General features: G+C 43.3%; 1 protein-coding gene across 1 annotated transcript; it reads right to left on the bottom strand.

The window, feature by feature from the left end:
- Positions 1 to 13,895: 13,895 nt before the first annotated feature.
- On the bottom strand, positions 13,896 to 14,372 carry LOC138875219 (uncharacterized). The gene has a single exon (XM_070154044.1). The coding sequence runs from the start codon at positions 14,370 to 14,372 to the stop codon at positions 13,896 to 13,898; it is 477 nt and encodes a 158-aa protein (XP_070010145.1).
- Positions 14,373 to 14,692: the final 320 nt, after the last annotated feature.

Raw genomic sequence — 14,692 nt, 5'->3', positions numbered from 1 at the left:
ATGCTAGAGGTCTTATCGAGTAAGCAACGGTGAAGGTGCTGCAGTGAAAAATATATATTGTTGTTGTGAGAATATGTTAAAATTATATAAAGCCTGGGAAGTTCACATTGACAAGCAAAAATGGAAAATACATCCCCAAGCAAAGATGGTGTAAGGTTGAGTATAAAACAAGGAGTTCCATTGAAGAAGAGAATCACTAATCAACGACAAATCATATGGGAAGCAATTTTTATTAGAAACTTAGAAGTTGCTCAACGGCATGAAGATGAATGGTCATTGTACAATCATTAACTTGTGCAGTCAGTGGTTACTAGGGGCTATGTTGGCCCAAGGGTGGTCAACTGACCCCCTTCGCCGAAAAATTATACTACATATAAGGTAAAATATTACTCCCTCCGTTTCATATTATATGAGGTAGTTTGACTTGGCATGAAGTTTAAGAAAAAGAAGAAGACTTTTAAAACTTGTGGTCTTAAAAGCTTAAGGGGTAAAAAGTTTGTGGGGCCATGACATTTGTGTGGCTATAAAAACTTCTCATTAAGGGTAAATGGGTAAAATGAAAGATTTTAAAGTTGACTTATTTTCAAATTTAGAAATGTGTCATTTATTTTGGAACAGACTAAAAAGGAAAGTATCTCATTTAATATGAAACGGAGGGAGTACTTGTTATTGATTAACAATAGACTTTGAACACCCTTGCATAGTCCACTGGCAAAGGGTTTGAATACGCTTAGTCAATTTCCTGGGTTCACCACTGATGGTTACCATAAGGAACCACATTATTTGCATTAAGAGTAGTTCATATTCAACCCAAGGATAATGAAGGAGGAGGGGCATAATGTTTGTCCCAAAAGATATTGAAACCTTTTGATTAAATCAATTAAAGAAGATGAATAGGTAAATCTTAGCCAAGTATAACAAACTTTATATTGAAAGATGAAGGGATGAACAAGATGAATAATGTTTCTTCATATCATGAAGCTGAATGACTAAACGTAAATATGACAACTTGGAATGTAGAAAGATATAATAATGGGTGCTCTTAGCCAAAAGTCAGTGTCCCTTTACAAAGTCTTTTCCTCCTATTTATAAGGGACAACCCCCTCTTGAACCCTAAAAGATATAGCATAGAGAATATTCGAAAGGATATTCCTATTGCCTCCTGTTGTGCCTACACTACTACAAATGTCGGGCGTCTTCTAACCGTTGCCAATCGTCGTCGTCTTCATCGGCCACAGGACTCCATGTCGTAAGGATCTCGTTCCTTGTCGTATTCGTTAATAATCGTGGTCATCCAAATTTTAACCTATACAATTAGTCCCTCCGCTTGTCGAGGTTGCGGCTTGATGCGTCCTCGATAAGTGGGCATCGCCCACACCTGTGGATAAATTTGGTTTACGAATCACAATGGTTTGGCCAACAACGGAAGGTTAGCATGCTCAATGATATCCTAGGTGGCTTGTCTTGTCGGGAAATGACGTCACTCCTACGTGCGTCATCATTATGCGTATTTTTGAGACAAAGGCTAATGGTTTCTCGCTTCGATTTTGGTGCCATTTTGCAGCCTTCCGCTTCGATTCTTGTGCCACCCAATCCTGTAAATAGGTGGAGGGTTTGTTTTTTCAAAAATTCTTGGCCATTTTATCTCCGGTTATTCCTTCTCATCCCTTCCGTGTTTGCTCTAGTGATTTCTTTGCTTTCTCTCTTCCATTCTCCGTTCTTAGATTTTTCTGATATATTAACACATCTCCCTCCATAGATATGCCTAGAACACATCGATCTCGTGAGGGGATTTCTGATGTCACCCCGTTGTCCATGGCGTTCCCCTCTAGTGGTGAGGACATGACGGTGGAGGAAGGGGATAGTTTTCCTACCATGGAAGAGTTACTGCCGACACCCCATGTCTCGAAGTGACTTTCTTAAAGAACCTCCTCCTACTCTCACCTCAGTATTTTCTAAAACTGAGCAGGTCCATATCAATTCCCTCCGTGCAAAATACAACATTCTCGCTCATATTGAGATGGTTCCAGTGGGAAAGGACTTCGTGGAAGTCCATAGACCGGGGTATTGTGCTTTTTATGAATACCCCTTTATGATTGGTTATTCCTTCCCCCTTCTCCCATTAGCGGAAGAATTTTGTCGATTCTATCAGGTTTGCCCGGCACAGCTTTCCCCGTACACGTGCAAAATACTCCTGGTGTTGACAAAATACGCGGAGTTAGCAGGATGCGAAGTTACCGTTTACCACCTCCTACACTTGTTTTTTCCTAGCTTTCATAGGGGGTACTATGGTGCATGTGAGGCACCGTGGGGCAAAATGGCTGGTGGTCGGAACTGACGACCGGGTGAGTTGCAAATTTTGGCATAAGTACTTCTTCGTCAGAACTGAACACATCGTGTCTGACCCCGCTAGATTCCCGGAGTGGTGGAACGAGAATCGTAAGTGTTGCAACTTGTTTGCTCTTTCTTTTTTCTTCGTCCAACTTAGTGTTTATTTGCGGCTCTCTTTTGCAGCTATGGGGCATCCACCCCATCCCATTACAGGTATAAGGGACTAGGTAGCCTGTCTGCTGCTTAATGCAGCGGAGACTCGAGACTGGCCTGCTTTTGTGAAATGCTTTGGGCCGAAAGTTTCATCTGGTAAGTGTCTTCCTCTATATCACTCTTCGGCTATATACCATTGTCTACTGATAGGACTCTTTATGACAACAGGTCGTGGAGCTTCTAGGCGAAGGGCCCTGGTCCCTACATTTTGTCAGGCCATCGCCTCCGCAGGAATGCAATTCACTTTGGATGAGTCTGCTCGAGAAGGGAGAGATCTCTTCTTTACCGGCCCATTACCTTGTGTATGAGTCCTCTAATGGGGATGAATCTTCGTTGAGAAAAAAGAGAAGGATAGAGCTCAGGAAGAGCGTGGTCGTTGATATAGGTAAGAGTAGGACGAGTGTGTCGGAGACGGCACGGGTGCCCACGTTTATGACCGATGCCATCTTGGCGGGGAGGTCTCCCCAAACAGAAGGGGATTACCAAGGAGTGGGGTTTGTGCACTCCGCCGAGGGTGGCGCATCATCTACTATCGGAGGGGGTTTACGCACCGAGGGTGACGGATCGGGATCGGACGTCAACCCAGGGGATGTCCGTGAGTTTTTGGAGCATCATACTCATGTAGAGGTCATAATGGAGGGTTCTGATCGACACGTAATCATTTTTGGTGACTATGACTTGCTATCGGACTGTGATCAGGTGGCATCTGTTTTTGCCCCTTTATGTGTTGCCCATAAAAGCGAAGCACTTAGAGCGATGAGTGATGCAGAGTTGTCTTGGAGCGTTTCTGTCATGGCTCTGCGGGTAAATGTCTTTCTTTTCATTTCGTCTTTGGATATGTGTTACTATTTTTGGCCCATCCTTTTGTTTTAACTTTACTTTTCATGCTAGACCCTTATCATGGAGATTGAGCGCGAGCGTCGGGAAAGGAGGAGGACGATCATCTATGGAAAAATGTCTTCCAAGTACCAAGAATATCGCACCAAGCATCGTGCGATGGTCAACATCTACAATCAGGATCCCGACTTCCAACTGTTCCGCGAAGGGCTCAAGTAGAGGGAGGATCAATTGGTGCATAAGGTCGAGGAGTTGAAAGAACGGGATGAGGACCTTATGAAGGCCATTGCCCGTATTAGTGAGCTCGAGGCAGCCCTTAAAGCTAGGGAATATGAGCTTGAGCTAAGTACGGTAGTAGTGGCCGAAAATGCTAACCTCTAAGCAAAGGTGGCCAATTTGTCTATCGAACTCAATACAAAGACGGCGGAGGTCGATGGGCTTAAGGGTGAATTGAGTGTGAATGCCAATAGATTGGCCCACGCTGAGAGGGAGAAGGCGACCGCCGTCTCTGAGGCGGCAGTTTTAGAAGACCCCCCTCCGTGTTTGTAGGTTGGAGCAGACTAAAGAGATGGAGATGTCTGCACTTAAGATAGCAGGACTTGAGGGCCGTATTCAAGGGTTGGAGGCGGAACTGTCCGCGTTAAATGAGCAAGTGGCTTCTTTGAAAATGGAGGACGTACGACGGCAGTCACAACCTTCTACATCTCATACTTCAGATGATCTTATCGTGCCTCGACATTTGTATGAGTTGTGGATTTATGCCGAAGCCCAGCTCGATGTGTACAAGGCTCTTCATGTTGACGGGAGGGCGTCTAAAGTAGAGCTTTGGGATGTGCGTGCCAAGGCTCGAGCAGCTCGTAAGGCATGTGGGTACGATCCTCTCACGCCTGACGGAGATGATATTAATTCTGATGATGCGAACAGACTTGCCTCTGACTCTTAGTATGAAGACGTGTATGCCACTGGAAATGATGTGTAGTATTTGGTTTGTACTTATTTTTTGCTTTGCAATTTTTGTAAAGGAATCTTTGAGCCCTTTGTAAAAACAAACATTTGTAATATATTTGCTATAATGAAAGTTGTTTTGGTCGTGTATCTCTGAGTTGTTGTTTCCCTTCTTCGGTTTGTTTGACGATGACTTTTGTCGCAGTCACGTCACTCTAAAGCAACGGCCTTAGCCGTAGGGATATTACTTTCGAGCTGGCACTAAAGTAATATCCCGTCGTGGTTCAAATGAAGTCGAACTGTTTTCTTTGACGATGGCCTTGGCCATTGGGATATTACTTTTGAGCTGGTGCCAAAGTAGTATCGCATCATGGTTCGAATGATATCGACTTCATTTTTTGTTAATGACCTTGGCCATTGGGATGTTACTTTCAAACTGGTGCCGAAGTAGTATCCCGTCGTTGTTCGAATGATGTCGAACTCCTTTTTTGTTGATGGCCTTAGCCATTGGGATCTTACATTCGAGCTGGCACCGAAATAGTATCCCGTCGTGATTCGAATGATGTCGAACTCCTTTTTTGTTGATGGCCTTAGCCATTGGGATGTTACTTTTGAGCTGGCGCCGAAGTAGTATCCCATCGTGGTTCGAATGATATCGAACTCTTTTTTTGTCGATGACCTTAGCCATTGGGATGTTACTTTCGAGATAGCGCTGAAGTAGTATCCCGTCATGGTTCGAATGATGTCGAACTCCTTTTTTTGTTGATGGCCTTAGCCATTGGGATGTTACTTTCGAGCTGGCGTCGAAGTACTATCCCGTCGTGAGAATGGTGTTCTATTTTATTTGTTGGAGTATCGTAAATGCCAGTTTCATTCATACATCAGAGACGCGTGTTGATTTCGTATACACAATGGAGTGATTTTAATCATATGTCGGATATACATGTCAATTTCGTACATATAATGGAGATTTTTTATATCTAGTCCCTTCACTACTCGGCCTGGAGATGTAATCGATAAGCGGGGCAATGAACAATACTTCAACCCTCGAGACGTCCCCCTCATCGCCTCATTAAAAACCTCCCCGAGAAAACCCGATTGAGACAAAACTCGGGCGAGGGAAAAAGAGTACGACTTGGGCGGCGTTTTTTTCCAAAAGTGGAAGTACTTGAGGTGGGCGACATTTCAATTATTTTGTAGCAATTTTCCTTCCATTGTTTCTAATTGGAATGCTTATTTGCTTGCTGCTGCTGTGATTTTGTACGGCCCGTCCCAGTTTGTTCCCAATTTCCCTTCATTCGGGTCCTTTGCTGTATACGTTTTGGCCTTTAGCACGTAGTCCCCGACTCTGAGTGGTCGTACTTTGGCCTTCTTGTTATAGTACCTTTCTGCTTGTTATTTTTGGGCCACCATCCTTATGTGTGCCATATCCCTTCGTTCTTCGACCTCATCTGGGTCTTATAATCTATTGTCGTTGTTGCTTGATCCACTCTCATTGGAGTATCTCAGGCTAGGTTCCCCTACCTCAACGGGTATGACCGCGTCAGTGCTGTAGACCAGTGAATACGGCATCTCACCCGTGCTGGTCTTCGGCGTTGTGAGGTAGGCCTATATCACCTCCGGTAGCAGTTCCGGCCATAGCCCTTTGGCGTCCTCAAGCTTTTTCTTTAATATGTTTAATATTGTTTTATTGGAGGATTCCGTTTGATCGTTGCTGGTATGATGATATGGCGTGGAGAGTATCCGCCTGATATGCCATTTTTCGAAGAACTCAGTCGTTTTTTTTTCGACGAACTGGGGTCCGTTGTCGCAGCTGATTTCTTTTGGGATGTCGAAGCGGCATATGATGTTTTTCCAGATGAACGTGATGACTTCTTGTTCGCGTATTTGAGCGAACGTACCTGCTTCCACCTATTTGGAAAAGTAGTCAGTTAAAACCAAAAGGAAGCGTATCTTACCTCGCCCTACTGGGAGGGGCCCGATGATATCCATCCCTCATTTTATGAATGGCCATGGAGAGGTGACGGAATGCAGGAGTTCTCCCGCCTGTTGTATCATAGGAAAGTATTTTTGGCATTGCTCACATTTCTTGACGTACTCCGCAGCCTCTTTTTTCATAGTGGGCCAAAAGTATCCTGCACGAATAAGACATCTAGCGAGGGCTCGGTTCCCTATATGGGCACCGCAGTGGCCTTTGTGTACCTCTTCGAGCACACGCCTTGTCTGATTTGGTCCAAGGCATTTGGCTAATGGGTCGCCGAAAGTCCCTTTATAAAGGTCGTGGTTTATGAAACTATATCTGGCCGCTTGTATTCGGAGCTTTTTGGTTTCTTTTTTATCTTGTGAGAGTGTTCCTTCTTGTAGATATGATATAATGTGATTACGCCAGTCCCAAATTAAATTTATAGAATGCACCTCGACTTGGTCTATTGATAAGTGGAGGAGGGTGACCACGTTCTCCTTGGTGATGTTTTTAGTTGTTGCTGCTAGCTTGGCGAGACCGTCTGCTTCGATGTTTTGTACATGGGGTATTTGGTCGAATCGGAATTCATCAAATTCTGGCAGCAGTTTGTGGATTTCAGTCTGGTATTTCTGCAACCTCTGCTCCTTAATCTGGAAAGTCCCAATAACTTGATTTACAACAAGTTGAGAGTCGCAGCGGAGGATGACCCACCGAGCACCATACTTGAGGGCCAATTTCAATCCTACATTTAGAGCCTCATACTCGGCCTCATTGTTAGTCATTTTAGGGCATCGTACAGATTGGCAAATTACTTCGCCCGTTGGGATTTCGAGTACGAGTCCCAGTCCCGATCCCGACGCATTGGGCGTGCCATCGGTGTAGAGGACCCAGAGGTCGGGTCGTTTAGATGAAGTGTGAAGCACTTCTTGCTCGACTTCGGGCAGTATCTCTACACTGAAATTGGCGACGAAATCGGCGAGCACTTGCGACTTTATCGCGGTGCGTGGTTGATATGTTATATCGTGTTCGCTCAGTTCTATGGCCCATTTGGCCAGCCGACCCAATAATTCGGGTTTGTACAGGATACTCCTGAGAGGAAAGGTTGTCACCACCTTTATGGGGTGGCACTGAAAATATAGTTTAAGCTTTCGTGAAGCTACGACTAGCACTAGAACTAGTTTTTCAAGGTGGGGGTACCTTGTTTCGACATCAATTAAGGTTTTACTGATATAGTAAATTGCAGATTGCGTACCTTTGTTTTCTCAGACTTGAAGCGCACTTACCGCGACTTCGGATACAGCTAGGTAGACCATGAGGCACTCGCCTGGATCTGCTTTGGCGAGTAAGGGTAGCGAAGACAAGTATGCTTTTAGTTTCCTTAGGGCGTCGATACATTCTGAATTCCACTGAAGCCCATTGTCTTTTATTAATACATTAAAGAATTTATGGCATATATCCGATGACCGTGAGATGAACCTCGACAGGGCGGCTATCCATCCCGTCAATTTTTGTACCTGCTTTTTGCTAGTCAGTGTTTCATGTATTCCTTCGATGGCCTTAATCTATTTCGAGTTGACCTCGATGCCTCTTTGTGATATCAGGAAATCGAGGAACTTTCCCGAGCTTATGTCGAAGGCACATTTTTCGGGGTACAGTTTCCTGTCGTACCGTCTTAATATGTCGAAGGCTTCCTTCAGATGATCGATATGATCTTCTTTCCTTTTCAACTTAACCAGCATGTCATTGATGTAGACTTCCATTATTTTACCGAGTTAGTTTTTGAACATTGGTGACCAATTCTCTGATATATCGCCCCTGCATTTTTTAGTCCGAACGGCATAACCTTGTAGCAGTACGTCTCTTGGTGAGTGATGAAAGTGGTTTTCTCCTGGTCTTCTTCTTCCATGAGGATCTGGTTTTAACCTGAGTAGGCATCTAAGAAGCTTAGTGATAACGCCAAACTATGCCTTATACAAAGACACACACGGACGTAGCAAATATAATCTGAGTAATTCTGCCCAGAGTCGAACCACAGAGAATTAACCTATCAATTACTTTTGACTGATTTACTAAATTCACATAATCAATTTTCCCCAAACTTTGTAATTCACAATTGATGATATTTCTAACAACTAAAGTCTGAAAATAATTAACAGCTGAAAATTAACTATGTTTGATGTGTAAACAGTTGGAATAAGGTCTAAGGTAATGGTTTCCCCGTTGGTGATTTCCTTGGTTGTACGTTTCTTATAGCGATGCCTTAGTTGTCTCTATCAATGAAGAACTCTCTGGCTATCATAAATCTCTCTCAAGCAATTATGATAATTTACTAGACGCACTCTCTCAAGCTACGCTAGCTAGATTCACATTACCGTTCTTTTAGATTGCACCCGAGGTATGGTTATCTCTAATCCAATCTCTAAACCCTCGGTTATAACTCTCGTCTATACTCCAGGAGTGATGTTGTTCAAACAACTACCTAAATATGCACTCTCTCTCAAGAAGATACATAATAAATAGGAACAGATAATTGAGGGCCCTTTCAACTAACCACAATCAAAACGTAGATGAACAAATAGAGATTAACAACCAATTCAAACTATATTAATATAACAACCAAGTCATCCCCAACGGGTTTCACCAAAACCTTAGATTAAAGTATTTAGCTACTCATGACAACGTAAGAATAAACTACGAAAATATTCATAATGGAAAATCGCAAGAAAAATAGAAGAGAATAAGAACTATGATGTTTTGGGTGATCTCTCACACTTATTCTTCTTGCCAAAATAATCTCAAAATAAGCTCTCCCTTATCTTGGGCGAGTTTCCTACATCTTATAAGGGTTTTACAAAAGTTTTCCCGAATTGACACTTTGGCCCCTTAACTTTCTAGACTATGAACCTACCGCCGCGGCCGCGGCGTCGACCGCGGCGCTGACCGCAGAGAACACTGACTCCAACCGCGGCGCGGACCGCGGTGGCAACTGCGGTGAGTATGCTGAGCCTTTTTGTCTCCGCGTTCCTTCTCTTTTTGCTCTTTTGTGTTTGGGTACTTCTTGAGTAGGTGTTTTTTTCACGTTATTGCCTCTAAATACTTCATGTTTCTTCCTCGCATCTTATATTCCCTGTAAAACCAAATAGCATTAATTAAAGCATTTTATTGACAACTTACATTATAAAACAACAACAAAGCATGGACAATTATGGTTTAAATAACAACTATATAGCCTATTATCAACATCCCACACTTAAATTATTGCTAGTCCTCGAGAAATGCACCACACTCCATAAAAATTCATTCCCTATGTTTTTCCCTCAACGACTCACGCCATGAACATTTCACAAGATTTACACCTAGTAGTGAACAACTTTTACCTCAAGAATGAAGTTTTCCGTACCCTGTAACATTTGCACTTACTCAAACCACTCCACACAATAGTCAAGATACACCTTTCCTTTGTGAGTCACATGCCCTCACATCACACAAGAGAGTAGTTCCATATATATAATGATAGTGATAACCATTAGGAACTCAAATAGACAGAATTCGCTCACTCTCCAAGAAGAACATTCACATGCCACAAAGATGCACAATAGGCTTTCCCCTAGTGTAGTACTCGACTAATCGAGCCCCACTCAGTCTAAGATCAATAGGACTTTATTTGGTTGTAATGTAGGCTAAGGGATGGGTAGGATACATTTGGATATAGTGACAAACCTCCCTAAGCAATTTTAATACAATTACGTTGAATTTAAAAATCATCATTTTGTAAGCCAACACTCCACCACATTTATTTAAACATCCTCATACATTAGGTGCAATTTGTACAAGCTACCACTTATTAATCACTACAAAATATATATGAACTTCTTTTCTTCTGTTTTTTTTTCGTGGTGCTTTTCTTTTTACGCTTCACATTCTGCACCTTTTCTCTATTTCCATGGTTCCACTTCAAAAAACAAACCACCACCCCGCACTTTTGTTTTCACATAATCTCAATACCAATCTAGTGCTTAGTGAGAGGGAGTAAAATTGGTTCAAACAGTAGGCTATTCAAACAAGTGGTTAAGGTTCACATTGTGGTTCCCAGAGAAACAGACTTATAGGCTCAACGGGGTTAACTAAGATGTAATGCGTTCAGGTGGGTTCACTTTATATGTCTGGCTCAACAAAGAAATGCCTATATCACTTCTAAAACCGTATGAAGCTACTATTTCGCTTTGCAAACACACAGGGCAAGTTCTAGGCATCAAATGTACAACATGGAATACAATGATACTCACACCCACATGGCACATGACTCACTCCGAATTATTTTATCAAAACATTCTCTTTTGAGTGTTCAAGTTAGGTACAAACATACAATTTTTAAGGCACTTAAACAAGATTCAACCCTTGAAGCTAAGCGTTACACTCTAACGTTTATCGTGTTCGGGTGTAAGAACGCTAAGGGTTTTTCTTCTTCAATTTTAAGCTCGTCACCCATTAATCCTAACCTGAAACAAAAAGAACTCTACCTATACCCGGTTCAAGCTAAACCCTTGGAAAAGAACCGTGGCCTAAAGAAAAACCAAGGGGGAGTTACTACACTACCTAAGAAATAAAAAAATCTTTTTGTTATTTTCTATAGACTAGCTTCCCTCAAGAAAATTTGTCTAAAGGATCCGTCATTAGGAAGAGTCTTTATATTTCAATTTTGTTTTTGTTTTTCTCAACTTAGTCCCTCAAGAACCCCGCCGAAAGAGATCCATCGTCGGGACAAGTCGCTTCTATTTTAACTTCCTAAAAAAAACTGTTACTCTATTTCTAAAGCAACTAACACAAAACAAAAACAAACAGATAATATTCACAAGTACAACATATAACTAAGTTTCCCCCACCCCACACTTAAAATTAAGACATGTCCCCATGGCTTGGCAATATAAAAAGCAGTGAGGTAAAGAAACTTCCCTGAAGGGTCACTCTTGATTTGAAACTGTGTCTGGGTTCACGTTGCAGGAGCGACCCAGTGCTCTCAACCAACCCATGAATTTCTTTTCCGACTTCACCTGTCGGTCAGCCACAACATCCGTGCGGGACCCCAAGTCAGTGACGGAGGTCCGCAGTCCAGTCATTTCCTGCTCCAAAGCATCCATCCGAGTGCTCCGGCGTGGCTGTGACGATCCTGTCTCGTCCCCTCTAGGAGGGGCTATGATCTCAGCAGCTTCAACAGCATCAGAATCATCCTCGACTCAGACTCATAAGACGAGTCATCATTGCGTCGTACTGGCTCTCGTCCCTTTTGCCCAATTTTTCTCACCCGGAAAGGGGTTTTTTATAGGTAATTTCCCATCAACTCCAGAGTTCTCAGGAACATTAGCAAGGCGGCATATACGAGTGACAAGCGAAGCGAAGTAGTGGCCTTTGCTTAGTTCGGGCGATCGGATGAACATTTCTTCAGAGAGGACTCGGGCGACATCAAACCCTTGGTGAGTCATGAAGCAGTAGATCATAGCAGCCCGTGGCCCATTAACATCGGTGGTATTGCTGGATGGTAGCAACCAAGTGGTGATGACAGTGAGCCAACATTTGGCCTCCCAAGTAAGAGACTTGGAATGTAGAGTCGTCGGTTGTGCTACCCATTTGGGCTGTCTGCCAGGTATACAGATGACCTCCAGAATTTTGTCCCAGTCAACCATCGGGCGACTAGCCATGATGTAATGATCATCACCCGTGAATGTGGGGAGGCAATACACTATACGGATGACCTCTATAGCATCATTAACTAGGGTGTTGCGCACAGTCACAACCTTGTCCTAGTGTTTTGGCAGGTTTGCATAGAATTCCCTCACTAGCTGAATATTTGCTTCCTCATGAGCCTCAAACAAAATGTCCAGCTGACATCTCCGTAGCTCATCAAACATATTGGGGGTATTCCTTCACCAAAGCCCTCCTGTCGATATGGACCTCATGGAGTAACTTCTTGGCAAGTTTCTGATTGTACCTTGCCTCTGCTTCTGCAGAGACGACCCAAGTGTTATCAAACCGTGGTGCACTAGTTTGGCCCCTAGCTCGTGAGGAGCCTCCTGGGCCACTAGCAGAGGACCCGGTGTTTTGTCTCTTATCGGTTGAACTCATAATACATGTCAAAATAGAGAAACGCAATTTAGGATGAGCCTAAAATGTGTGACTATGGGTGGTTACTCGGACTTCACCACAACCATGTCACAACATCTTCTTATATCACCATAGAGGCAATTTCTCAAACACATTATGGGCAAGGCATTTTCTTCATATTCATGGCCCCAAGGGAATCAAGAAAACTTCCCTAATTCAACTACCTATTGCACCCACACATTCCACACTTTTTGTTAACCATCACCCACCAACAACACTATTCCAAACATTCAAAACACAGCCCCTTCACCAGACATATGCGAAAAACGAAATTACACTAAAAAGAAGAAGAAGAACTAAACAAAACAAAATTCTATCACTAACACTACATTAGAACAACACGAACTAGCATAATGCAACAAAAATAATAGAAGGAAAGGAGAAGGGGGGTCGGAAACATACCTTGGGGGGGAAGAAGATGAGGGGTGTTGTGAAGGAGGGAGAAGAAGAAGAGAGTATGGAGGGGAGGGTTATGGTTTAGACAGAGAGAGAGAGAAGTGGGGATTTTAGGGGGGGATGTTTATTTTGATATAGGGAAGGGTTTGAAAATTAAAAGAAGAGTGGGAAAAAAAGAAAAAAAAATAAAATCAGTGGACGTCACCGCGGTCGATGCCGCGGTCTGGGATAGAGTCCTTCGCGGTCGACGCAGAGTCCCTCGCGGTCGATGCCACGGTCTGGGACAGAGTCCCCCGCGGTTGTTACGGCGGTCCGAGCCACAGCCGCAGTGAAAAATTTAATGTTCAGTGATTTCTGCTGTCCTCGCCGCGGTCGTGGCTGGCAAAAAAATTATTTTTTTTTACATGAAGTTACATACTGCACTTACAACACATTCGTGGGTTGCCTCCCACACAGTGCCTGATTTAACGTCACGGCACGACGCAAGTGGTTGATCCTTCACTCCTCATTCGCGTACTGGGGTTCTTTCAAATTGATCACTACTGTATTACCTTTTTCTTCACCTATTCCAAGGTAATGTTTCAATATTTGCCCATTTACTGCGAACTTGTTTGTCACATCTTCTGACTCAATCTCGATAGCTCCACTTGCGAACATTTGCACCACTCTAAATGGTCCTGACCATCTGGACTTTAACTTACCCGGAAACAATCTCAGCCTTGAATTATACAATAATACTTTGTCACCGGGTTTGAAATTTCTGTCCACAATGTGCTTATCATGCATCTTCTTCATTCTTTCCTTATAGAGCCTCATGCTTTCAAATGCTTGATATCTAAATTCTTATAGCTCATGCAACTCTGTTAGTCGATTTTGTCCAGCTGCTTCGGGATCCATGTTCAATTGTTTCAGTGCCCACCAAGCTCGATGTTCTAGCTCCACAAGCAGGTGACAGGCCTTCCCAAATACCAACTTGTTTGGTGACATACCTATTGGTGTTTTGAACGTAGTTCTATAGGCCTAGAGTGCGTCATCAAGCTTCTTTGCCCAATCAGTTCGTGCGGCATTCACCGCCTTGGTTAGTTACACTTTTTATCTCCCTGTTGGACATTTCAACCTGCCCACTGGTTTGTGGATGGTAAGGGGTAGCCACCTTGTGGCGTACATCATACTTTGCAAGCAATTTCTCAAAGGCTCTGTTACAGAAGTGAGTGTCTCCATCACTGATGATCGCTCTTGGTATCCCAAATCGGGTGAATATATTCTTTTTCACAAAACCTATCACAACTCTTGCATCATTAGCGGGCAACGTTGCAGCTTCCACCCATTTAGACACGTAATCCACATCAAAAAGTACGTATTTATTGCCAAATGAGCTGACGAAGGGGCCCATGAAGTCAATCCCCCAAACATCAAACACCTCTACCTCCTGAATCGGGTTCATGGGCATCTCGTGGCGACGGGAAATGTTCCCTGTTCGCTGACATTCGTCGCAGCCCTTCACCCATAGGTGTGCATCTCTAAACATTGTTAGCCAAAAGAACCCGGCCTTTAGCACTTTCGCAGCTGTCCTGGCTCCTCCAAAATGTCCTTCATATGTTGATGCGTGACAAGCCTACAAAATAGAAGATTGTTCTATCTCGGGGACACACCTCCAGATCATATTATCAACATAGATTCTAAACAAATAAGGCTCGTCCCAATAATACATGCGGCAATCACGATAAAACTTTTTCTTTTGGACAGATAAAAGGTCATAGGGAACAATACCGCAGGCCAGGTAGTTTGCAAAATCTGCATACCATGGCACTTCCTCAAGACTGGTTGCGAGCAGCTGCTCATTTGGAA

This window comes from Nicotiana sylvestris, chromosome 1, assembly GCF_000393655.2.
Source record: "Nicotiana sylvestris chromosome 1, ASM39365v2, whole genome shotgun sequence".
Lineage (NCBI taxonomy): Eukaryota > Viridiplantae > Streptophyta > Magnoliopsida > Solanales > Solanaceae > Nicotiana > Nicotiana sylvestris.
This window is presented reverse-complemented; position numbering and strand designations above follow the sequence as displayed.

What these genes read in the sequence shown, in the direction of transcription:
- LOC138875219 (XM_070154044.1), bottom strand. Translation starts at nt 14,372, where the DNA reads ATGTTTAGAGATGCACACCTATGGGTGAAGGGCTGCGACGAATGTCAG.